Source organism: Schistocerca piceifrons, chromosome 1 (assembly GCF_021461385.2).
Source record: "Schistocerca piceifrons isolate TAMUIC-IGC-003096 chromosome 1, iqSchPice1.1, whole genome shotgun sequence".
Classification (NCBI taxonomy): domain Eukaryota; kingdom Metazoa; phylum Arthropoda; class Insecta; order Orthoptera; family Acrididae; genus Schistocerca; species Schistocerca piceifrons.
In genome coordinates this window covers 1163553562-1163580312 of record NC_060138.1, presented here as the reverse complement: position 1 = coordinate 1163580312, position 26751 = coordinate 1163553562, and the positions used below count along the sequence as shown (strand labels likewise).

Genomic DNA, 26751 nt, shown 5'->3' with positions numbered 1-26751 from the left:
TCTCATGGATACGTCCTTGCTATCTTCGGCATTATGTGGATATTTTTCAGAAAATGTGAACATTCAGTAAAACAGTCGCGGCCGCATGTACGCACCAATCTGAACAATCATTTCGTTGCCACTTGTGCTAATGAGTTCAGAAAAACCAAGGGGGTGTTATAGTCCTATACCCCTGCTCCTTATCTGTTTGCAAGTCTTCCAAAGCCGTATTATACTCTGACCCTAATACTAGATCACATATGTCTTCCATATTGACGTTTATTTTTTTCTCAATACGTCATTAGACCTCTTAGAGGTCTTCATTGCACTCTTCCCAACCATTTCCTCTCTAAGAATGAAATTACAAATTCATTTTTAATTTTGATGCCCTTGATTTTAATTTCACCGAAGTTGTTTTGACTTTTCTACACGTTGAATCTCTCCTTCCGATGACCATTTATTTTTCGATTTCTTCACATTTTTCCTGGAACTATTACATCTGGGTTCCCTGCCTTTAATATTTATTTCATCGCTAAATGACTTATATTGCTGTACTCCTGAATTTCCCTTAACGTACTTCCCAGCTGCGCCAATAAATTGAAGCATTTCTTCTATTGCCCAAACTTGCTTCTAGATTACCTTCCAGGTACATACGTTTACCCGCCCAACTCCTATGATTTCCATTTTTAGAGACGTCCATTCCTCATCAACTGATATTTCTGCTGTAGCATTCATTATTGCAGTACCTACAGCCTTATGTAATTTCAGATGCATTTCGTAACTGTCCAATACTTCAGTATCTCAAGTGTTTCTTGACTGATTCTTCCGGACGATTTTCTTAAACATCCGTCTACTCTTCAACATTGCTAATTTGTGACTCTGGGTTTCCTTAAAATCCAGTATCTGATTTCGGAATGTCTGTCTCATCATGATATACTGCAGCTGGGATCTTCCTACGTTGGGGCTTTCTCCAAGTTTACTTCCTCCACTTATGATTTTTTAACAACGTAGCCTATTCGCTATTACTTGCTGCAATTTACTGTAGTACTCAGTGTCTCTCCTCTCTCATTGCTAGTTCCGAGCCCACATCCTGCTGTAAGCCTGTCTTCTATTCTTTCTCGTACCACCACGTTCAACCCCTCACGATTGTTTGATTATCATTTTCCTTTACTTACCGAATTATCTGTTCAGTGTTTTCGTATACATGTATACATTCTCTGTCACATCTTCTGCTTGTGTCGTTGGCACGTATACCTTAACAGTTTCTGTTGTGTTGGTTTGATGAGAAAAAACCTATCACGGAACGTTTCATATTCATCTAACGCGGCTTAAGAGAAGTGCTCGTAAGAAGCTCCTAAGCTGCGGGTTTCGGTTCCAAAAGGCAGGACTCATGTATGAAAATCGACTTCATTCCGAATAGGAAATGCTGCTATAATCGCCTTTCGAGTAAAGATTGTGAAATAAATGCCTGCAACGTACATTTGGAGATGGGAACCTCGAAAAACTCCATTACTCAAAGCTGCCTATAATGCTGCATGTCTTCAGTTGCCTAACAACTCCGAAACTGAGCACTAGAGGCGTGGATTGTAATCTTTCCAGTCATCATTTCCCCCCCCCCCCTCCCCACCCTTTTTTTTAGTGGTACTGGTGTCAAGTGCACCGACAGCCAAATGTGACATTGAACGCGTAGTGTGTGAGGGGTGTACCTCAGGTTGGAGATGATTCGGTGATGTTTTGGGGGTGTTTTTCGTAGCACGACTGAGGACTACTGGCTCTGAGCACTATGGGATTTAACGTCTGAGGTCATCAGTCCCCTAGAATTTTGAACTAGTTAAACCTAACTAACCTAAGGACATCACAAACATCCATGCCCGAGGCAGGATTCGGACCTGCCACCCTAGCGGTCTCGGTGTTCCAGACGATAGTGCCTAGGACCGCTCGGTCACACCGACCAGCTTAGGGACTACTCATTCAGGTTACCAGAATGTTTATCTCAGTACTAGCTGATAAACTAGTAGGTGGTGGGTTACTTATTTATTCCAATCTTTTATTAGTCCATCTCCTCCTTCTTCCTCCATCTATCCACTTCCTCCTCTCTCTCTCTCTCTCTCTCTCTCTCTCTCTTTCTCTCCATCTCCCTGATTACTCCCGCTCCCCTTTTACTGTCCATTTTCTCCTTCCCCCTCTGTCGATCTCCTCCTCCCCACTCTTTCTATCTACCTTCTCCTAACACCCTCTCACTGTTCAGTTATGCCTGTCGAGTCATGTGCCACATGAAACTCATTGTGACACCACCTGCACAACATGTTACTCTTGCAGATCAGCCGAGAAGTCAGGTGTTACCGTTATCACCTCCCCCCCCTCCCCCCTTCTATGGGAGCTAAGTGGTTCTTACAAACGCATTACATCTTTCCAGACAATAAGTAGTATGTGTAGCAAAGGTTGGTTGAAATCACACAAGCATCCTATCGCACCTCAATTGGACTGACTATTCACTGGCACTTAATCCCACAGAAAAAATCTGAGATTATTTTGAACACTAGGTGAAATGTAGGTATCAACTCCCCCGAAATTTTGTAGCTTTTATGGGGTCTAATCACGTATCAGTGGCTTCAGAAGGTTTCCACACTGGACAAGAAATCACGAGGACTGCATTTCAATTCCTCGTTCAACCACCAATATAAACTTTTCCGTGGGTGACTTAGCGTAAATCACTTAAGGAATATCTGAGAGGATTTCTTTAAAAAGTGTATCGTCCGTTTCCTTCTGTCTGTAACAGCCGTGTCGTCCCTTCAACCTAATTCTTACATCATTAATACAGTCAAGTTGCCTATAGACATGAAACACGAAATTAAGATCCACGTCAAATAAAATGACAAATGAGAATTTTTATTTGGAAGATGTAAGATTTGTAGAACTGTTTACCTACGTATGTGACATCAATCAAGTGACAGCTTGGTTTAAATGACTCTGTACACTATGGAATTTAACATCTGAGGTCATCAGTTCCCTAGAACTTGGAACTACTTAAACCTAACTAACCTAAGGACATCACACACATCCACGCCCGAGGCAGGATGCGAACCTGCGACCGTAGCGGTCGCGCGGTGCCAGACTAAAGCGCCTAGAACCGCTCGGCCACAGAGGCCGGAAAATCACAGCTTGTTCTCGATTCTCTTACGTTAGCAGAAACCGCTTGGAGAACCAAACAGTAATATGTTAGACCTCTAAAATTCGGTATTTCAATTTAACTACAAATTAGCACTAAACCAAATTATCCACTATTTTTATCTCCTTGGAACTGGAGCTTATTTTCTTGTACACTGAGGTGACAAAAGCCATGGGATATTTGCTCATACGGCGTCGGACTTCTTTTTGCCTGGTATCTTGGAGCAACTCAACTTGGCACGGACCCAACAAATGGCCCCTTGTAGGAATATTCAGACGTACTATATCTACAGCTGTCCGAAACTGCGCAAGTATTGCCGGTGCAGTATTTTGTGCACGGAGTGACCTCCCGACTGTGTCCTGTAAATGTTCGATGGGATGCATTTCTGAAGATCTGGATGGCCAAACCATTCGCTCAAATTGTCCAGAATGTTCATTAAACCAATTGCGAACAACTGCAGCCCCTCTGTTACACGAAGAGCATCTATGAATGCAAATTGGTTCCAGTTAGCAGAGCATAACTATTTCCAGCCAATGATCGGTACAGTTGGACCACAGGATCCAATCTATTCCATGCACACACAGCCCATGCCATTATGGAGCCACCACTAGGTTGTTGCACAGTGTCTTACATCCACTTCCTCCTCTCTCCCTCTCTCTCTCTCTCTCTCTCTCTCTCTCTCTCTCTCTCTCTCTCTCTCCTACCCTACCATCAGCTCTTACCAACTGAAATCGAGACTCATCTGACCAGGCTACGGTTCTTCAGTCGTCTAGGGTCCAACCGACATAACAGGAAGGGCCCCGCAGGGGATGTCGTGCTGTTAGCAAAGGCCTTAATCCACTAACGCCATATTTCGCCGCACTGTCCTAACAGATAAGTTCCTGGTACGTCCAACATTGATTACTGCAGTTATTGCACGCAGTGTTGCTTGTCTGTCAGCACTGACAACTCTACGCAAGCCCTCCTGCTCTCGGTTAAGTGAAGGCCGTCGGAAGCTGCGTTGTCCGTGGGTGAGAGATAGTGCCTGAAATATGGCATTCACGGCACACGCTGGATAATATGGATCTCGGAATACTGAATTTCCTAACGATGTCCCAAATGGAATGTCCCATACGTCAACCTCCAGCTACTATTCCGCGTTAGAAGTATGTTAATTCCCTTCGTGCTGACACAACCGTGTCTTGAAGTTTTTGCATGCATCACCTTAATGGAAATGGTAGCTCCACCAACGCACCACCATTTTACACCTTTTCTACGTGATACTACCGACATTTGTGTATGAGCATATCGGTATCCCAAGTATCGGTATCCTCAGTGTATAGGGGACAGTCGAAAGAAAATGAGAGTGGTGGAAAAAAGTAACTGAACTGTTTATTATTTCAAACGCAATACTTACAACTTTTAACACATCTATCCCACTGTGAAACAAGATGGTCGGTACCTTCATGGAAAAATGTCTACGGTTGCCTACGGAACCATGATTGTACCCAGGCTTGCACCTCTTCGTACGAAGCAAAGCGATGGCTCTCAATGTCCTTATTCAAGGACCTAAGAGTATGGCAGTCGCATGTGGAAAGATTGGGACTGTGGAGAGGAGGAGTGGGATGGGGGTGTATTTTAAGAGCTTCCCAGTGAAACTTCTGCAGAAAGTTGAAACAACTTTGGCACCATGGCGGGCGGTCATTTTTTTGGCAGCTTGTTACGACTACGCTACAGTAGTTTCGTTGGGAAACCCTGACTCAGTCCCCATACAGTCCCGTTATCTCCCCAAGAGACTGCCGTAATTTCGGAGCCCTGGAGAAAGACATTCGTGACCGCCGATTTGCTTCAGAAGAAGAGGCGAACGCTGGGTACAATCATGCTTCCGAAGTCAACTGCAAACATTTTTCCATGAAGTCATTGACCGTCTTATCTCACAATGGGATAAAAATATTAACAATTATGGCGATTAATTTCGAAATACTAAACAATTAACTTATATTTTTCCATTCATCTCTTTTTCAGTGCTCTGCCGCTTATACATACACTATGTGATCAAAAGTATCCAGACCCCTGGCTGAAAATGACTTACAAGTTTTGGCGCCCTCCATTGGTAATGTTGGAATTCAGTATGGTATTAGCCCACCCATAGACTTGATAACAGGTTCCACTCTCGCAATCATATATTCTATCAGGTACTGAAAGGTTTCTTGGGGAATGGCAGCCCATTCTTCACGGAGTGCTGCAATGTGGAGAGGTATCGATGCCGATCGGTGACGCCTGGTACAAAGTTGGCGTTCAAAAACATCCCAAAGATGCTCTATAGTAGGTCAGCACTCTGTGCAGGCTAGTCCATTACAGCGATGTTATTATCGTGTAACCACTCCGCCATAGGCCGTGCATTATGAACACGTTCTCGATCGTATTGAAAGATGTAATGGCCATCCTGGAATTGCTCTTCAACAGTGGGAAGCTCTAAGTGCTTAAAACGTCAGAGTGTGCTGCGATAGTGCCACGCAAAACAGCAAGGGTTGCAAGCACACCATAGCACCACCGCGTCCGAATTTTACTGTTGGCACTATACACGCTGGCAGATGACGTTCACCGGGCATTCGTCACACCCACACTCTCTCATCGGATCGCCACATTGTGTACCGTGATTCGTAACTCTACACAAAGTTATTTCCACTGTTCAACCGTCCAATGTTTACCCCCTTACACCAAGTCAGGGATCGTTCGGCATTTACTCGAGTGATGTGTGGCATATGAGCAGCCGCTCGAACATGAGATCCAAGTTTTCTCACCTCTCGCCTAACTGTCATAGTACTTGCAGTGGATCCTGATGTAGTTTGGAATTCCTGTGTGATGGTCTGGATAGATGTCTGCCTATTACACATTACGACCCTCTTCAACTGTCGGTGGTCTCTGTCAGTCAACAGACGAAGTCGACCTGTACGCTTTTGTGTTGTATGTGTCCATTCACGTTTCCACTTCATTATAACATGGGAAACAGTGGACCCATGGATTTTTAGGAGTGTGGAAATCTCGCGTAGAAACGTATGACACAAGTGACACCAGTCACCTGACCACGTTCGAAGTCCTCGAGTTCCGCGGAGCGCCCCATTCTGCTCTCTCACCATGTATATGACTACTGAGGTCGCTGATATGGAGTATTTGGCAGTAGGTGGCAGCACAATGCACCTAATATGAAAAACGTATGTTTTTTGGGTGTCCGGATACTTTTTATCACATAGTGTAGATCGAAATTTGTCATGAACCGTACAGCGTTCTACTAACAAGTTAAGAAAGTTATTCTCATTCTGGCAAGAACACTTGAACGTTATTTGTATATCTACGAACACTACATTTAATTGCAATGGTATTACTATACTGTTCTACCGAAGTAATCTCGATTCCACTGAAATACGAAAACAGTTATTTTAATAACGGTGGAATGGTGTTAACAGGGTATTACAAATTTCTGTTACTTTACATATGCCATCTTTCTGTTAAAGTGTTATACGATGGTAGCCACATAGAGAAAGCTGTAGAATGGAGAACATCTGTTAATTGACGACTGTCTCGAATAATATCTGGACCACTTCTGTTGATCAGAATTACCACAGAATCACGCAAGCTGGCTTTCTTGGAAACGGACGTTCCAGTTTCTAGACTGATACGTTACAGAACGTAACAAAAGAAAAAGTAATGGGATTACGTAGTAGAACAGTTCTTTCTTTTCGTACTGCTACTATTTAAATTAACGGAAACTCAGATCGGAAGACCTGACGAGTGGAAATCGCATAACAGATTAGTGGCAGAGTATAATGATGATAAGAAGATGAACAGAAGAATAAAGCGTACGTCAACATTTGAGGTGGTACACGAGAATCACTTTACAGCACCTCCACCCCGTCCCCCTACCTGAAAACCGTGTGCAAAGTCATGTTCGAATGTTTATTTGTTGACATACTAACTGAGGATCGTCTTAACAAAGGAATGAAGCTTTCTTGTGCATTATGACGAATATTAATTCAGTCGAACAAGATTGTTGATGATTGCTTTTTATAGCAGTGGAAATACTTCATTTTTTTCTGAGATCTTAAAACAAGTTAAATGGCTCATGGTCTCACTTGAAAACTGTGTGTTGCTGTGAAAAATTTTACGGCTTTTGACATTAATGACCGATTTACTGATGTGGGAAGTGATTACGTACCGGTTTAGATTCGATGTGCACAGCTGCCGACCCAGAAAGTTGGGTGATGCCCTTAGGCCCAGGGGATCGTTTTCAGGCCGTAAATAACTGAAGCGCAATTATTGGAATTCGTACCCCTAAAGCGATTTAGTTAGAGGGCTCGTAATTTAAATTACATTGATAGGGACACGTTGCCGCTGAGGCCCTGTCGCTTTTATTTTGCGTTCAAAAGCCATTTACATGTGCGTCTCAACTATACGAGTTTTAAACTGTCGTTACACTAACTTATAAACCAAATTTCCAGTGTTTTCTTATGGCATGCTTTAAATTTAGAGCGTAATATACATTCAAATCTAAATACAAAATAAATCCTCAAATGGATATGGAAGAGTAACGATACACATTAATATAGGACCGTAGTTACAAACCATTCTACAGTACTGTTATGTGTATCTGAACCTGTTCTGATCAAACAAAATTCATTATAGCATAGCTCATATTCGAAAAATTTTGCTGTACGTTTTAAAGCAATGTTTCAACTCTAACAACAACATACACTCACGTGAGACACGAAGGTTACAGGTAGATGTTCTCGAAATTCTTGTATTTATACCTAAAATAGTTTCATGTGGGCATATTGGACGCTCAAGGATGTCTTCTGGACACCCCAGCACGTCAGTAACCGATGTAAACGTGGGAACAAGCAAAAGAAATGATTATGAATGATCACAATCAGAGACGTTGTTGATGATGTTGACATATCAACTGGTTCATGCCATAAAATCTTTTTGGGTGCTTTGGATATGAAACGTGTGACAGAAGAATTTATGCCAAAGGTGTTGAATTTCGTGCAAAAAGAGCGGCAAACGGAAGTTGCTCAGGAGTCGCTAACTGAGCCAACAACGATGCAAAACTAGTGAGACGTATCATAACAAGTGACGGAACATGGGTGTCGAAATTAAGACTCAGTCGCCCCAGTGGGAGTATCCAGGATCGCCAAAGCCGAAAAAAGCTCGGCAAGTGCTGTCGACTGTGAAGATTTTGCTCAATGTTTTCTTCGATTTTAACGGCACGGTGAATCATTATAACTTGCGGAGAAGGTTAAAAGATCAGCAAGGGATGCTACCTACAAGTTTAACGCCGTTTGTGGGAAGCAGTCCGAAGAAAGACGCCCAGATTTGTGGCTAAGCAAATCGCGGTTCTTCCATGACCATACCACACTTTATCGCCTGTTCTTGAATGTTTGCTGTCTCCAAACACAAAGTTCTTCGTTTTAGAAACATGGATGAGATTAAAAGCGAATTTCTGAAAGAGCTAAACACTCGAGTCCCAGAAGTGTTTTGGGGATTGGAAGAAGCGTTGGCATCGGAGTATAATATTTAAAGTTTAAGGAGATAACATTAATGTAGACGAATAAATAAAATGAAAACTCCCGATACGTTTTGAACACACCTCGTACGTAACTTTCAAAGAAGTACTGGAAGACTTTGATAATGTGGAAGGGGAAAATGTTTGATGTACTGAAGAAAGCAGAAATAAACTAAAGCGATCGACAACTAGCATGGAACTTTTACGAAAATGTGGCGGATGTTATTAGTGAGCGATGAACACAAAGAGCACATATTCGGAAAAGAATTCAGCAGGCATGTGCACTACCACTAAATACACAACCAGACAGAGAAAGTGAATCAACCACAAAGTATTGTCGGATGTGAGTATAATAGGACTGTTGATATTTTTTTAAAAATTTCATGAATTGGATATATCGATATTTTAGAAAATATCATTACCGATAAAATAAATCGAAAATAATTTTCGATATACCGAGAGAAGTAGTAGCGGCGTACCGGCCTATAAAAATATCGGCTGCACATTGTAAATATACTACCAGTTTTAGAGCTGGCCGGCCGGGGTGGCCGAGCGGTTCTACGCACTACAGTCTAGAACCGCGAGACCGCTACGGTCGCGGGTTCGAATCATGCCTCGGGCATGGATGTGTGTGATGTCCTTAGGTTAGTTATGTTTAAGTAGTTCTAAGTTCTAGGGAACTGATGACCTCAGAAGTTAAGTCCCATAGTGCTCAGAGCCATTTGAGCCATTTTTTTATTTTTTTTATTTTTAGAGCTGTGTATTTAAGTATTGATATATATTAGATTTTCTGTACATCAATAAGATAGCAGCCTGCCTCTCCTCCTTAGAGCAAGAACTGAAATGAAAACGATAGACGTTTACTCTTGGCGATAACCACTTTGATAACAATGGTAACTGCATGTAAGTGGCACAGTGAAATATGTCCAATGGGTCCGCAGTTCGGTTTCGTCACATATCGGATTTGTCTGAAACACTGCATGTCGACTTACCTGCTTTTTTCATTTATACCTACGCCTACACGGTTGCATTATCGTGATGTGAGAACCATGGATTGTCTCGCCACATTTCAGGCCGTTTCCTTCTCACATTTTCTCGCAGGCGTCGCAACCATCGATTAACAGTTTGTCCCTGTGGCAAAGGAAACTATCACCATGGCCCTGATATTTGAGCTGACGTGACGAGTTTACTTTTGATCCTGGAGAGCCTTCCCCGACCAATTGTGAAGACTGAACTTGGTCTCAACATCATAACCGTAGACCCACGTCTTCATCATCATATATGATTCTCTTCTGCAACATCTCATTCTCGCTTGCGAGATCCAAAAGCTCTTGACTGATTATGACGCGAAGGTCTTTCTGGTCTTCACTCATGAGTCGTGGGACGAACTTGGCGGCAACACGATGCATTCCAAAGTGCTTTTCATGATTTCATTAAATGATCGAACTGATATGAACATTCTTCTTCAATCTCTGCGACAAGCAGTCTGTAGCTGACACACACAATTTCGTTGACGTTCCTGACATAAGCGTTGCCGGCAGACGTCGAAGGGGGTCCTGAACGAAGGCCATCTCTAACTTCTGCCATAACACCGAGTAGATCTTAAGCACTCGTCACCGTAGGCTTCCTGCATCATTTGGTGTGTCTCTGTAAGGGTTTTGTTGACCTTCATGCAAAATTTAATGCAGACTCGTTGCTCTGAGCATAACTAACAGACATGCTGCAATGAAACTACAGGCAGTTAATCATTAAACGCAGGCGTGTGCAGGGATGCCAATCGCATTTCGCTCCAACGCACCACTGGCGCGACATTACGAATGTTCCGGAATTTTTGAGTAGACCTCGTACAAGGGGGTGAAGTGTGTGAGGTGTTGAATAATCGGTATGAAGGATGCGGCACGGAGTCGTGTGAGACAACACTGTAAGCAACTGAAAAAATTTGGAAGAGGCCTCACTGTGAGTCTCCTTTTGGCCGGCTGATCGAATCACGCAGTATGCAGATGTGTCGGGAATTCGCATGTGATAGTGCGTCGCGTTCAGCAAGCGGTGTGGATGCTCCATGACACTCCAGACTGGAGAACTTCTGTCCAGTCAGCCAACGTGGAGATAGCTAATTGGAAGTTTGAAAGACTTATGGAACTCGGTCGGGAAACAATGGAACAAAGCAAGGCGTGAATGACTACACTCTTTAATTGCTCATCAGAGCAAGAATTAGATAATGACTTGAATGAGTGAAACTGCTCCTGATTTGCAAAATCCCATGGAGGGAGGTTCACAGCTCAATTGTTACACCAAGAAGAAATGCAGATGATAAACGGGTATTCATTGGACAAATTATACTAGAACTAACATATAATTACATTTTCACGCAATTCGGATGCATAGATCCTGAGAAATCAGTACCCATAACGACCACCCCTGGCGGTAATAACGGCCTTGATACGCCTGGGCATTGAGTCAGAGTTTGGATGACGTGTACAGGTACAGCTGCCCATGCAGCTTCAACACGATACCACAGTTCATCAACAGTAGTGACTGGCGTATTGTGACGAGCCAGTTGCTCGGCCACCATTGACCAGATGTTTTCAATTGGTGAGAGATTTCTAGAATGTGATGGCCAGGGCAGCAGTAAAACATTTTCTGTATCCAAAAGACCCGTACAGGACCTGCAACATGCGGTCGTGCGTTATCCTGCTGAAATGTAGGGTTTCGCAGGGATCGAATGAAGGGTAGAGCCACGGGTCGTAACAGATCTGAAATGTAACGTCCACTTAAAAGTGCCGTCAATGCGAACAAGAGGTGATCGGGACGTGTAACCAATGGCACACCATAACTTCACGCCGGGTGATACACCAGTATGGCGATGACGAAAACACGTTTCCAATGTGCGTTCACCGCGATGTCGCCAAACACGGGTCCGACCATCACGATGCATTAAACAGAACCTGGATTCATCAGAAAAAATCACGTTGGCCATTCGTGCACCCAAGTTCGTCGTTGAGTACACCATCGCAGGCGCTCCTGTCAGAGATGCAGCGTCAAGGGTAACCGCAGCCGTGGTCTCCGAGCTGATAGTCCATGCTGCTCTAAACGTCGTCGAACTGTTCGTGCAGATGGTTGTTGTCTTGCAAACGTCCCCATCTGTTGACTCAGGGGTCGAGACGTGGCTGCACTATCCGTTACAGCCATGCGGATAAGATGCCTGTCATCTCGACTGCTAGTGATACGAGGCCGTTGGGATCCAGCACGGCGTTCCGTGTTACCCTCCTGAACCCACCGATTCCATATTCTACTAACAGTCATTGGATCTCGTCCAACGCGAGCAGCAATGTCGCGATACGATAAACCGCAATCGCGATATGCTACAATCCGACCTTTATCAAAGTCGGAAACATGATGGTACGCATTTCTCGTCCTTACACGAGGCATCACAACAACTTTTCACCAGGCAACGCCGGTCAACTGCTGTTTGTGCATGAGATATCGCTTGGAAACTTTCCTCGTGTCAGAACTTTGTAGGTGCCAACCTTGTGTGAATGCTCTGAAAAGCTAATCATTTGCATATCACAGCATCTTCTTCCTGTCGGTTAAATTTTGCCTCTGTAGCAATTTAAATGACCAGTAGTGTATGAACACGAGCAGAGCCAGAGCGAATACTGTAAGTCCAGACACCAGGCTTGACGAACACAAATGTTCTTCCTGGACCACTATCTGTACTGAACTCCCTCATGGGGTAAGCGGCCTCCGCCTTTGATTGCGCAGCCGGCCACGCCGCCCTTTCCATATTGGCGATTCCGGACACTGCCGCAACGGGCGGCTCGTAACTGCAGCGCACATGATACCCCATGAGCTTCCTTGACATTTCTGGCCAACGCCAAAACCAGTCCCCTTCTTGAAGTCACGAGAAGGGTTTCAAAAACATTCTTCCGATTTCACGAGACTGTAGTTAGTTAATTCGTTAGTTAGTTACTTGTTCGATTGATCAATATCACGGTAACAGTTGTGATGTTGAACGTGTCAAGTGCTTAAGAAATGCACACATGAATCAAGTTTCTTCTTTTGCTAGTTAAGGGAATGGAGTAGGAAGTAAAAATTTTAAGCTTAAGAAAAAATCTGAAGAATGTTTTTGAAAGACTTCTCTCCTTTGTATTCCGAATACTTTCTAGGAGACGTTTTCGTTCAGGTTTCTGTTACTTTCAGGTGTTGCATTTTTTAAATATACGATAAGTTGACCTATTTTAGACAGTACGGGAACATGAGGGCAGTCATCTCGTCGTCAAAGTTCCGGTGGACCACGTCTGACCAACACGAGAGGGGACCGTCATATTGTGTATCAGGCACTTCGTAATCCCATCACACCTGCCCTTGCCATCCAGTAGTAAGCAACCGATTTCCAGCAATATTCTATGTTTTTACACTCTCAGCAGACGGAATAAAAAATTACAGTAACATGTGTAGGCTGCCGTTAAGACCCCAACACAAACGGCTGCGTTTGGGGTGGCGTCGATCTGCTCAGCTACGAATCGCGGTTCTGCCCTACCCCGGACGACCATCGTCAGGAAACGGCGGCCACCTGGGGAGAAGTCCCAGACTGCCAATGTTTTTGGACGCACAGCGGTGTTACTTCAGGCGTCACCTGGTGAACGGAGTCGTAAGGTATGACTTCAGGTCACGGTGAAATGAGTCTTTGGAGTACACTTTTATGTGACACTCGAATATTGTAATGATACTAATGTAAACTATGATACTAATGTAAACTAAAATTAAACATATTATTAATGATGTAAGTCCTTGACGGGCTCTATAAAGCGGATCGCTGACTGTGCATGACCGCAGAGCCAAAGATACTGCTTCTGATCTGAGATTGCGCTTTAGGAGTACGAGAGTGCTTGGTGCACAGTGGAGGGTAGCTGTCTGTGAGCGAAAGAGGATGCAGTATGTAGTTTTTGTGGTGTGCTCTGTGAAACCACCAAATGTTGGATTATAATGGAGGAATTCCGAGGATGTATGTTACTGAAAATACAAATGTGGAAGCAGAAGTCTTCTCCCAAGCAAGGTACTCTCGTTTTGCCAGCGCGTTAGTGTACAAGAGTTGGCTGATAATTGGCAAATGTTGAGTAATCTCAGAATCCACGTAAACAGATTTAATGAAAGGCTACTTAGATATTTCCCTTTTGTGATGTTTCTAAGATTTGTTAACATGGATCTACGCAATCTGAAGATTCGTCTTTATGCTTTTTTAGGGACGTTAGATAATACTTGTATAAATCTCATTGTTTATGACTCAGTTAGTAAAAACGATGTAATTTTTCTGGGTAATGTAATTTCAAATGTCAGATGTTTTGGAAGGCCAAGCTCAACTTCGAATACAATTTCACTGTTGAAAAGGCCAGTGTTAGTAATTCACCTAATTCATTAACACTCCCCTGTCCAGGTCGTATATTTTTCAAAGACATTCAATTTTTCTTAAATGTTTTCATTTATCAGCCAAAGGAATTTCATGTACATTTCAAAGTAATACTGCCAGCATTGCACACCGCTGAGCCTGTAGCTAGTATATTTTTCCTTCTTCATGAGAGACCAGAATATATCGCGATCCACCGTTGGTGCTTTAGAGGTAACACAACTTTATTTACCTGTTATGAGCACAGGGACCAAAGTTACCAGTTTTGAACAACGCCAGACGATTCAGTGCCTAAGGGCCTGAATGTATTTTGCAGTGACTGTATTTCTTTATTGGTATTGGGAATTGCATTGCCCAATCAGTTTGTTTAAGGTTTTTTCTAACAGTAACACAAAGTACACTGCTTGCAGTTACAACACGCTACACGGTAACTCCAGCCAGTTAAGGCATTCATGTAATAAAATACAAAGAAGAACTTTTTTAAGAACATTACAACGGCAGCTAGTGACTGAGGGTACTCTGGTGGCGCAACGAAAATCCTGCGTATTCAGTGTTACTTCTCTTACCACAAATGGTAGATGTCTCCAACAACGGTCTGCGTGAAGTCGAGGTACTCTCGTGATCAAAAAGATACCCAGATCTGTTCCCTATAGACCATAGGGTAAGGTCGGGAAAGACTACGCATCTGGTAACAATTCGCAGTGACATTTTCTCTACATAGGCAACAGTGAAGACAACGAAAAACTACATTCAGTTGTTGCTTCTATAGCGATGCTATCGCATGTAATCTTGAAGAGCTCTGCCAGATTTGTTTGTTCTAGCAAGTAAATATAAGTTTTTGTTTCGAATTATGTAACCTTTTAAGTTGTATATCATAAACAGTAAACACTACCTAAGTTGTTTTTGTTGTGGTCTTCAGTCCAGAGAATGGTTTGATGTAGCTCTCCATGCTACTCTATCCTGTGCAAGCTTCTTCGTCTCCCAGTACCGACTGCAACCTACATCCTTCTGAATCTGTTTACTGTATTCATCTCTTGGTCTCCCTCTACGATTTTTACCCTCCACGCTGCCCTCCAATACTAAATTGGTGATCCCTTGATGCCTCAGAATATGCCCTACCAACCGATCCCTTCTTCTAGTCAAGTTGTGCTACAAATTTCTCTTCTCTCCAATTCTCCTCATTAATTATGTGATCTACCCATCTAATCATTCTTCTGTAGCACCACATTTCGAAAGCTTCTATTCTCTTCTTGTCTAAACTATTTATCGTCCATGTTTCACTTCCATACATGGCAACACTCCATACAAATACTTCCAGAAACGGCTTCCTCGCACTTAAATCTGTACTATATGCTAACAAATTTCTTCAGAAATGCTTTCCTTGGCATTGCCAGTCTACATTTTATATCCGCTCTACTTCGACCATCATCAGTTATTTTACTCCCCAAATAGCGAAACTCCTTTACTACTTTAAGTGTCTCATTTCCTAATCTAATTCCCTCAGCAACACCCGACTTAATTCGACTGAATTCCATTATCCTCGTTTTGCTTTTGTTGATGTTCATCTTATATCTTCCTTTCAAGACACTCTCCATTCCGTTCAGCTGCTCTTCCAGGTCCTTTGCTGTCTCTGACAGAATTACAATGTCATCGGCGAACCTTAAAGCTTTTATTTCTCCTCCATGAACTTTAATTCCTACTCCGAATTTTTCTTTTGTTTTCTTTACTGCTTGCTCAATATACAGATTGAATAACATCAGGTATAGGCTACAACCCTGTCTCACTCCCTTCTGTCTCACTTCCTTCCCAACCACTGCTTCCCTTTCATGCCCCTCGACTCTTATAACTGCCATCTCGTTTCTATACAAATTGTAAATAGCCTTTCGCTCCCTGTATTTTACCCCTGCCACCTTCAGAATTTGAAAGAGAGTATTCCAGTCAACATTTTCGAAAGCTTTCTCTAAGTCTACAAATGCTAGAAACGTAGGTTTGCCTGTCCTTAATCTATTTTCTAAGATAAGTCTTAGGGTCAGTATTGCCTCACGTGTTCCAACATTTCTACGGAATCCAAACTGATCTTCCCCGAGGTCGGCTTCTACCAATTTTCTCATTCGTCTATCTAGGTAAGCACTAGAAAATAAAATTATTTGCTAAGAGAATCACCGTTCTCTGGGGAAGAAACCAAGGCACGGCAAACAGAGGAACCAAGCAGTGACTGCGATTTGTTACGTTTTTTTGAACTGCGTGGCGCGTTGATTAAGAGTACGCTGTAAGATTGCGGTTAAGACTACGCATGAACTATTGACGTCTCCCCACCACCCCCCTCCCTCCCTCTTTGTTTCTATCAGTTACTAATCCTGGAAGACGCAACAGGCATGCAGATGTGAGTGTCTGATTCGAGGTGCATATTGTAGAGTAGCCGCAGTCCCAACAGCTGGAAAATCCTTTGAGTCATCGAGAAAATTCCCGTCCACTCCTGATGTCTTCACAGCAGAAGACTTTGCTCCATCAGAAATCACTTAGAGGGCCGAATTTCCAACAACGGAAGAAGGCAAAGGAGTTCAACAGAAGCCCACGGACAAATGCTGCTCCTCAGTGAGAGGTGATTTGTCTGTGCAGTCAGCAGGAAAAAAACTAAGAACATGACACAAATGAAGCTCAGAGTGCTGATGTACTTACAGATGTAGACCTGTCTAGTGTTTATCCACTGCTAAAATATGATCGACCCACAGCAAAGAAAAAAATGGCAACAAATTACGAGATTCTTTCTGGATCTCCGCATAAAAATATATTGTTGTGAAAAGAAGCTAAAACGAAACCATGAATAGACAAAAACCAGTAACGAACAACGTAGAATCTCTGTGGCTAATGTGGACTTCACTGAACAACCAGGTCCAAATCCAAGGAGGGTCTGATATTCTGAATAGCCCAGGGCGTAGTGAACCGTACAAGGAGCATACCACGGAAGACTCGATGAAGTTTGATAATTGCTCCCAAAGGAGGCATGGAGAATGCACATATGTTGTTCCTGAATCAACCAGCAGTAATTCGTTATAAGAAAAGTTGTTTTAACCTCATTATCTACTAGATATGAGCGGTTAAATACTAAGTGCGTGTGGGCTTTCGAATAAAAAATGTGAGCCTCAGCTATGTACCCCCACACACAGAGTTGAAATATTAAAAGTTTAGGCTGGTTTCGTTGTCTAGGGCCTGGGATACGTAGTTGCCGCATTACAAGCCAAATACTGCTGAGTCTACAGTATACAATACGAATGTACATGAATCGACTGGTCGAAGGTTCCTATAACTCAGTTTTGAATGTAAGATAGAAATTTATTAATGAACAATTGCAATTAAATAAAATCTGCAGGTACTATCTAAACAACTTTAAATGATGAGCAAAATAGCAGAAGTACTGTTGAGAACGCCGGCCGCGGTGGCCATGCGGTTCTAGGCGCTTCAATCTGGAACCGCGCGACTGGTACGATCGTAGGTTCGAATCCCGCCTCGGGCATGGATGTGTGTGATGTCCTTAGGTTAGTTAGGTTTAAGTAGTTCTAAGTTCTAGGGGACTGATGACCTCAGATGTTAAGTCCCATAGTGCTCAGAGCCATTTGAACCATTTGAACCACTTTTGAGAATGCGGTATATTTCTGCGAAACACTTATTGGTGTCGACGGTCCAGCAATTAAATAAAATATAGGTTGAATAACAGGGAAACCATAGATCCCTACTTCACATAATTAGTTACATAGCTCGCGAGATATTCACTTCTGAACGCATACTATGTCATCACTGCAGAAGCCACGGAAATCTCACAAGTGCCGGCACTACGAAATATTTTTATCTCCCGCGACCAAGCGAAAACTGCTCAGCACTCTCCAAGTATCCAAGTATTTCCTGCGACCGTCCGTCGCGCTTTCCTGTCCAGCACTCCCCCGCGTCCTGTGCCACCCGATGCTCCTCCCCCACTTCCATACAGACTCTCCATTGACTTCGGTAACTGTGATTGGCTAGAGCGCTCCCGCCATGTCTTCAAGCCAATGCACACTCACAAACATATTGAAACACATACAAAATACTGGATTTACATTTAAATAACTTGAAAATAAATAAATATTCCTACGGCTGGACCGAAAACGCGCTCTAACACACATTATTAAACACATAAACAGATTAAATAAACATATATCAAAGGAACAGAAACAAAAGTAGGCCAGTAGCCTAATGCCTCTGTGCTTTTTAAAACACAGTAAATATTTGACCAATTTCTTCATGAATAGTATATTCAGGATATAAACAAAGGCATAAATGAATAAATGTATTTATAAGCATGCTGCTACCGTTTTTTTGTGTAACTGTGGAGTACTTATGGCCTGACGCAATCAAGAATAATTGGCCACACTTTGACCTCCAATAACGCATGTACTATTCAAGTTACATGCCTGTAATTCATACCAATTTAGGTTTACACTAATAGTTTTCTAAAGACACGTCGATCGACAAAATCGGATGAACCGTTTAGATTTTGGAAATTCGTTGCTGGATGTTACTTGTATAATTTACAGTCAGATACTAAACTTTAAACTAATAAAGATATTGAAAATCTGATTACACCATCAGAATCGTTGTGCAAATAATGGTAATGAATATTTTTCTTTTTAAGGTATCATGATTCCTCTGGCTATTATTAATTTCTACATGAACTGTGAAACGTCTGCCATTATGGTTTCACAAAGTCCGCCATCTTTGGCACCCCGGCATACAAATATCCTTCGTCGGCACAAAGCACAGTCCTCGACACAGTGTCAGCATGGAATTCCCAGCCACGCAGATGGCCTGAACCACGTGCTGGGGCTATCCCTCTAGTTCCAGCTAATGTTCAGCACCACGCGGTCGCTGACGAGCCCCGGTTTGCCGAGCGTCCCGTGCGGCCACGCCAAATCCGAACTTAGTATATTTTCAAGGCGCTACAACTCGCCCGTTACCCCATATGCCTACTCTTTCCCGACTTTCCCCTATGTGGGATCAGGTTGGATGTCAACCCCGTCCCACTGCTGGTATTGAGGATACTAAAAGTACCATTTACAACAGTTGTGGCCCATCTTGCCTGAGGAAAGAATACAATGGCATTACGGCACCCTACCTAAGCAAAACAATGCACGCATCCAGTCCAGAGGGAGTGCAACATCATACTGATGAGCATATACTGTCAAGTTCTGAATAACTTTGGCTTGATTTTGCAATTCTTAATAACTTTGGCTTGATTTTGCAATAATTGGAATAACATCACATGCTCTCTCAATCCATGAAATTTCGTTTCCTCTTCAACTTCTGGGTACTTCTGTGTGTGCGTATTTGTATATATAACTAATTATTTCTATTTAAGAACTCTGTGGTACTATTCAGAAGAAGTTCGTAAGTAAGAAGAAACAACTGTAATCTACATCTGAAACCACTTCTCCTTTCTATTGGATATTTTACTCCCGTGGGGAGATTGGCTAAGAGTTTCACAGCTGCATATTTCACGCATTTTTAGCCAACGTTAGATTCATTAAAAGATAATGCTGATCATTTTTTCTTCCAGTGACGTGAATATCTCTTTTACTCTCTAGTTCAGACGGATATGTCGCATAACAAGGACTGTATCATATGAGACATACAGTGGCGGGCGTGTGTCCCGGGGCTTAACCCAGTTCCTGCTACTAGCACCACGTCATTATAACGCGCCTGTGCGTAACATACAAAGCCTTGCGCCATAGTCTATGAACGAAATTAAAAATTAAAATAGCTTTTCCAAACTTTGTCATTGTATGCTTCAGTTGATTAATGTTAAAATTACTAAATATCAGGAGGGTAAGATGAATATGTTTCACTAAAAATATTACCTAAAGAAAAAAAATGGAGCTAAATAACGAAACTAGAAAGACTAAAATTAAACATAATGTGCAAATGTATCTCACAGTCAAAAGTTACGAGCCTCAACTTGACCGGAGCAATATTTTGGTCAAAATCGGTATTTTTAAGAAAAATTGAAGACACTAAATATTAGAAAAGAAAGATGAATATCCTTATGTAGCTTCAGTTTCATAAAAAAATCATTAAGTATGTGACTCCATTAAGCTAAACCCAATAGTTGCCAAGTAATTTACTAAAAACTAAACTTGAAACAGAAATGTCTTTATCCATAACAGATTAAGTATCGTTTGAATTTATGATAGAAGGTTATAATTACAGCACTCGGTTACATTAAGGAAATAATACATTTGAACCAAGTTTCAAGACTTACGTGTAAATAACAATCAATATACAAGGGTCACTCCAAAAGAAATGCACACTATTTTTGTAAAAATGCAGTTTTCATTCTGCATGTGTGAAAGTTGTACAGTGTGTAGATACATCCTTCCCGCTTGTTGTCAAACTTAGTTCAACCTGTTCCCGTGTGTGGCGCCGTCACAGCATGTCTTGCAGATGGCTGCTACACTTGACGTTCATCAGAGGCAACGTGCTGTCATAGAATTCCTGTGGTGTGAAAACGAGACAGTGGGAAACATCCACAAGAGATTGAAAAAGGTGTGCGGAGATGCTGCTGTCGACCGCAGTACAGTTAGTCGTTGGGCAAGCAGGTTACGTGATGAAAGCGGGCACGGCAATATTGAGGATTGTCGCAGCGGCAAGCCTCGTACTGCACACACTCCAGACGATGTGCAGAGAGTTAACGAATCGGTGACTGCTGACAGACGTATCACAGTGAACGAATTGTCACGCTACGTTGGGATAGGGGAAGGAAGTGTTTGCAGAATACTGAAAGTGTTGGCGATAAAAAAGGTTTGTGCTAGGTGGGTTTCCAGGATGTTGACAGTAGCTCACAAAGAAACAAGAAAAACGGTATGCAGCAAACTTTTGGAACAGTATGAGAATAGTGGAGACGAATTTCTTGGAGGAATTGTTACAGGAGATAAACGTGGCTCCATCATTTTTCATCAGAGATGAAGAGGCAATAAATGGAGTGGCATCATGCAAATTCACCCAAGAAAAAAAAAATTCAAAACCACACCTTCTGCTGGAAAAGTTATGGCTGCGGTGTTTTTCGATTCGGGAGGACTCTTTCTTGTAGACATCATGCCAAGTGAAACCACCATAAATTCTGATGCATATGTGACGACGCTGAAGAAACTTTAAGTTCAACTGAGTCGTGTTCGACCACATCGGCAAAAGCAGGATGTTTTGCTGTTTCTCGACAATGCACGGCCACATGTCAGTCAAAAAACCATGGAAGCGATCACAAAACTCGAATGGACAACAGTGAAACACCTGCCTTACAGTCCTGACCTGGCTCCATGTGACTATTATCAATTTGGGAAACTGAAAGACTCTCTTCGTGAACAAGGTTTGAAGATGATGACTGCCTTGTGCAAGCTGCCAAACAGTGGCCAGAATTTTAAAATGCGGATATACAGCCGCTGGTTCCAATATGGCGTAAGGCAGTTCAGAGGGATGGAAATTATGTGGAGAAATGAAAATATTGTTCCTAAAGGATGAATGTACACACCGTAAAACTTTCAAACATGGAGAATAAAAGATGGATTAAAAAAATAGTGTGCAGTTCCTTTGGAGTGACCCTCGTAACAAGCAGTCCAAGATCATGTTCTACTGTCGGTTCCGTTCTAAAAATTGTAGCTGGCAAAATTTAAATGCAGACGAACTGAAACTTTTTCAGCAACTGAAGACAAATTAACTTCATCCCTATAAAAATAATGAAGACTGTAAACTCATACACAAGAGAGTCGTTAAATAATACGTGTCCTAGGGAGCAGCCATTTAGATGCTGCTGACTGCACCTCGAGCGGTTGACAACAGATGTTCCATTCGGCGGTCTGCTGCGCCCGTAGATAAATACAGCCAGAGAGGCAGTGAGGAGACACTTCGCACTGAACTATCAATCTGTCCGTGTCAGTCAAACGCCGGCGTACGCTCTGCCTCAGATGACGTCACAGCCAGGTAGCCACCAAGCGCGATTACGGGAAAAGTAGGACGTGAACTCGCGAGGACTGTACACCGTCCTGGATCGCTTAGATTTCACGGAAGCAACTGTTTGTGTGCCGCCCGTAATGTTGACAAAAGCGTGTGGCAAGTGATGAGTTTATTTTCCGCTTCTGTGGCGAGCAATTAACTCTGATGATTAGAAGTCAGTGCGATAGATCATTTTAATGAGAAATTACCGTAGAGGTCTCCTTTTAACTGCTAATAGTCCCGTTTATGATAGGGACATTATTATCATTATTATCAGAAATTTTATTATGTGGGTGGTTGTCAACTTTTATTGAATATATTAATCAGTTATAACTGAAAACTTTTGTTTATAATCATAGTTCTGATCCTGCTGAGTAAATAGCTAGTAGGAACATTTTCTTTAAGTGAGCACAAGAAGAATGTGGATTTGCAGACTGGAGGGTATGGTCAGTATGTCCTTCGTCGGTTTCTGGCTGACCGCAGAAATAATTTTCAGGCTCTTCTAAAAACAGTGAAGCATTGTTTTACTACTGAACCAGCCGCCCCACAGATTGCTGGTTAATATATACTACGGGAAAACACTTAAGAAAACCAGAGAACATTTAGGAGTAGCTGCAGTAATACATGGCGAAAGAACAGATAAGCCCATAACACAGCTGTCTTAACTGACAGTGAAGATGCAATCTTAAAAAGAATGTATGGAGCTCGAAAAGAATTCCATGGGGAAGTAAACGAGTCCAAAACGAGGGCGGGCAAGTCAACGCTCCGGTACACGTAAATGGCAGTACACTCGAAGTTCGCACATTTTCTTACTTGGGACGCAACGAGAAATGGAGAATAAAGAAGAAGTGCAATTAGAATTGCACAGTAAAATGTGTCTTCAATAAATAGAGACAATTAATAATCTCAAAAGCCATAATCTACAAGTCAGGTAAAGGCTCCTAAACGCACATGTTTGTACCGTGATACTGATGGGCTGTAATAACTGAACACTAGTGGTTGAGGAATGGAAGGAGGTAGCTCATAATTCAAGAAAGAATTGCAAAATACATGTCGTATGGACTTCAAAAAGGCACAAACTCTGCTGACTGAGCACCTATGTGTCAAATACTGGAAGAATCTTGTGTGATAGATAAAACAAGAAACATGTTTCGGCAAACACTAACAATCTGAAGTTAAATTTTTTGACAAGGAAACGAGAAAACTTTTTTTACGTACTCAACTTTCTTTGTTTACATCTCGATGCTTGGACTGAATTTACTGATCACCATACAGATTACTCCAGTCACATGAACTTAAGTGAGAAAAGTTCATTAATTTTATTACTGAGAGGACGTTGTCAACATTTATTTCGTTCTGAACACACTGCTGACTATTTTAAACCGCTGAGGAAAACAATCACGAGGATATTCTCGCAGAATATTATCAAATTTTCTGCAATGCGAAAGCTCTCCATTCTCCATACAACTGCAATAAAGTTCAATGAGCTGAAACAGTATTTCAGCAGAGGCCTTTCCAATTTCCAGTGCTGAAGGTATTGTGGAAACATTAATATCAAATTATAACTGATTTGGGTCACTAAATCCACGTCTAAGTTTTCACTCAGAACGTACAGTACAGTAGGACTAAAGTATGTCGAAATATTCGGTCAGTGACTCCTTTAGCAGACGTTTTCCCACTTATATTTAGTCCGTCGATTGCAAAGTGCGTACATGCACTTCCTGAAAAACACGTTGTCGACAGCAAATATTTAGCCCGCATCTCGTGGTCGTGCGGTAGCGTTCTCGCTTCCCACGCCCGGGTTTCCGGGTTCGATTCCCGGCGGGGTCAGGGATTTTCTCTGCCTCGTGATGGCTGGGTGTTGTGTGCTATCCTTAGGTTAGTTAGGTTTAAGTAGTTCTAAGTTCTAGGGGACTTATGACCACAGCAGTTGAGTCCCATAGTGCTCAGAGCCATTTGAACCATTTTTGAACAGCAAATATTTACATGCAAACATGAATTAATTATCGGAGTGCTCGACACCAGGTGGTTCCAAGAGAAAATTACTGTCAAGACGCACAGGAATTAGAGATATTGGTTGTGAGTGGGCACTGAATGAAATGAATGAGGGTAAGTGAAAGTCTATGCTGGATCGCGATTCGAAGCCAGATCTACCGCTTACTAGGCAGTTGCGGTAACAACTGTGCCATCCGCACACAGTGGTCAACACAGCTGCACGGCTTAGCCTACTACGCCTCCGGTCAAACCCAAATTCTCAACTTGTCCACACGCTACTAATGTAGTGCCCCTTGCCCAGTATCCTCATCGCTCGTGGCCTGAAAAGTTCGGGGCAGGTGTGCATTTGCGCTGGAGAGATCATTGGGCGTCCTCACCTTACCACAAATGTATAATGTGTGTGTGTTGTCTGGCTTTTGGACATGTACGAAAAAATATACACCACATATATAGACGATTATTGTTGCCTCTGCATGGCAGATCAGTTAGAAAAGCGAGATCCAGCATCCACTGAGAAGCGTCAAACTCTTTTACTGACAATGAGTATCTTCTCGCGTCCCTGAATAATGTCATGTCTTTTACGTACGTTGAAAGAGGATGTATTTCGAAGAGAGGAATTTCTACTGGGCTTAAAATTCCTGAGGCAGTCACAAAGCGTTATTTTAAAAATTCTCCGTTGCTGAAAGATGCCCAACATTCTCTGTTTTGAGAGATATATGATAACCCAATTTCGTCACAGCACAGTTGTGCATCACATTTTTTCTTCCTGTAAGTATGTTAAAAGGAGAACGTAACACCTAGGGCAAAATCACAAAATGCATGATCAATAACAGTAATAATTTCGAAAATGACGTATGTGGCTGCATGAAAAGATTTGCTTTCCTTACTACAATATTAGAATTGATGACTAGTTTCTCGTGAAGCAGTTGGAAATGTAGTTGTACATTATACTTTTTCGATGCCTGTAATTTTATGTCGCGAAAAAAGTGATGGCTGATGGGGTTTTCGGCTTGAGGATTTTAACTGCTCTTAGGCCGCTTTCCCGTGACTAGTTTTGTTACTACAGAGGAGACTGAGCTTTTGCACTTCCCTTTTTAAATTTTCTAGCTTTCACAAGCACTCTCCGACTCGTAGAATTTTACCCGTTTGCTGGTTATCCAATCGTTTCCCCATGGCCACATCCTCTTTGGCAGTCTTCACTCATAATTCCGAATGTGGAACTAATCCAGAATGTTTTAGCAATGGAGAGATCATCGTGACACTTTGTCAAACACAGGCTGTCCGCCTTGTCGATACAAATTGTGTGTCTTTAAAGCATTGGTTTCCATTGCCTTCTGCAACCTCATGCCACAGATTCCTCCATCTTTCAGGAGCATGTTCCCACTCGAAGGACAAGAGGGTGTCCCAAGCTTCTGCCTGCTCTTTTTCCCTCTCTCACAAGGGCATTGGCAGAAAGACAATTACCGCACGTAGTAGCCGCTTGGTCTTGAGCGTCTTGTCACGGTTCGCTCGGCTCCTCCCCCCCGTCGGAGGTTTGAGTGCTCCTCGGGTGTGTGTGTTGTCCTTAGCGTAAGTTAAAGATTGTTTAAGTAGTGTGTAAGCTTAGTGGCCGATGACCTCAGAAGTTTGGTCCCATAAGACCTTACCACAAATTTCCAAATTTCTTTCCACCGAGCGAGGTGGCGCAGTGGTCATCACATTGGGCTCGCGTTCAGGAGGACGACGGTCCAAACCTGCGTCCGGCCATCCGGGTTTAGGTTTTCCGTGTTTCCCTAAATCGCTTCAGGAAAATGTCAGGATGGTTCCTTTGAAAGGGCACGGCCGACTTCCTTCCCGATCCTTCGCCTTTCCGATGGGACTTATGACCTCGCTGTTTGGTCCCCTCCTCAAAAGCAATCGATCAATCTGTCAATCAGAAAGCCAACTTAAACGTTAGTCTTCCGCTGCCACTGCTGATTATTCGAAATTGTAACAGTGGCTGGAATCGAATCCGAGATCCAGTACTAGGTAAGACGCTACCAATACAGGTAGGGACTATGAACCTTAATGATCCCAGCTTATAGGCACTTCCCAATTCCTGTCAACCTCCTGCGTACATGAGACGCTACAACGCACACGAAATTGCACGTTGTTCAGTTCCTCATTCTGCGGTAAATATTCCACTATCAAGGCACTGAGTGGCAAATCTGCTTCAGTGTCTACCCCCACTAGTTTTCTTGTACCTTACTACAAATCGTTTAGATGACAAGAAATAACTAATGTTGTTCTAACATTAATCAAAAAACGGCCTGGTCGAAACCTGTCATAACAGTTAGTGAAATGCGACCTAGATTGTTGTGTTTATACAATAATAAAACAGGATCGTTGACTTCTCCTGTGACAACTTACTGCCTTTTAGACAATGAATTTATCCTCTTTGTGAGCCCACCATCTCTCTTATTGCTGAGGAACGCCGACTCAGTTTTTCTGGCAAGCATATCAGTTTGTATGGTTTTTAAAGTGTGTGCAGTGACTGGTGTTGAGAAATGGAAAAGTGTACAGTACAAGCTTTTTTCAGTTTTGAACATGGCTGTTAGCAGTAACTGTATGTAAGCTTCGATTAACAAAGTAAACAGCCAGTCAGTCACCGGAAGCTTATCTATTTAATAT

The 26751-nt window shown here is 42.5% G+C and overlaps 1 protein-coding gene across 1 annotated transcript in view; it reads right to left on the bottom strand.

The window, feature by feature from the left end:
- LOC124778838 overlaps positions 1–12474 on the bottom strand; it is a 326007-nt gene extending 313533 nt beyond the window's left edge. Inside the window, exon 1 of the mRNA XM_047253671.1 lies at positions 12348–12474. Coding sequence (XP_047109627.1) covers positions 12348–12474 — 127 coding nt within the window. The remainder of the gene's footprint in view (positions 1–12347) is intronic.
- Between the last annotated feature and the right edge of the window lie 14277 nt (positions 12475–26751).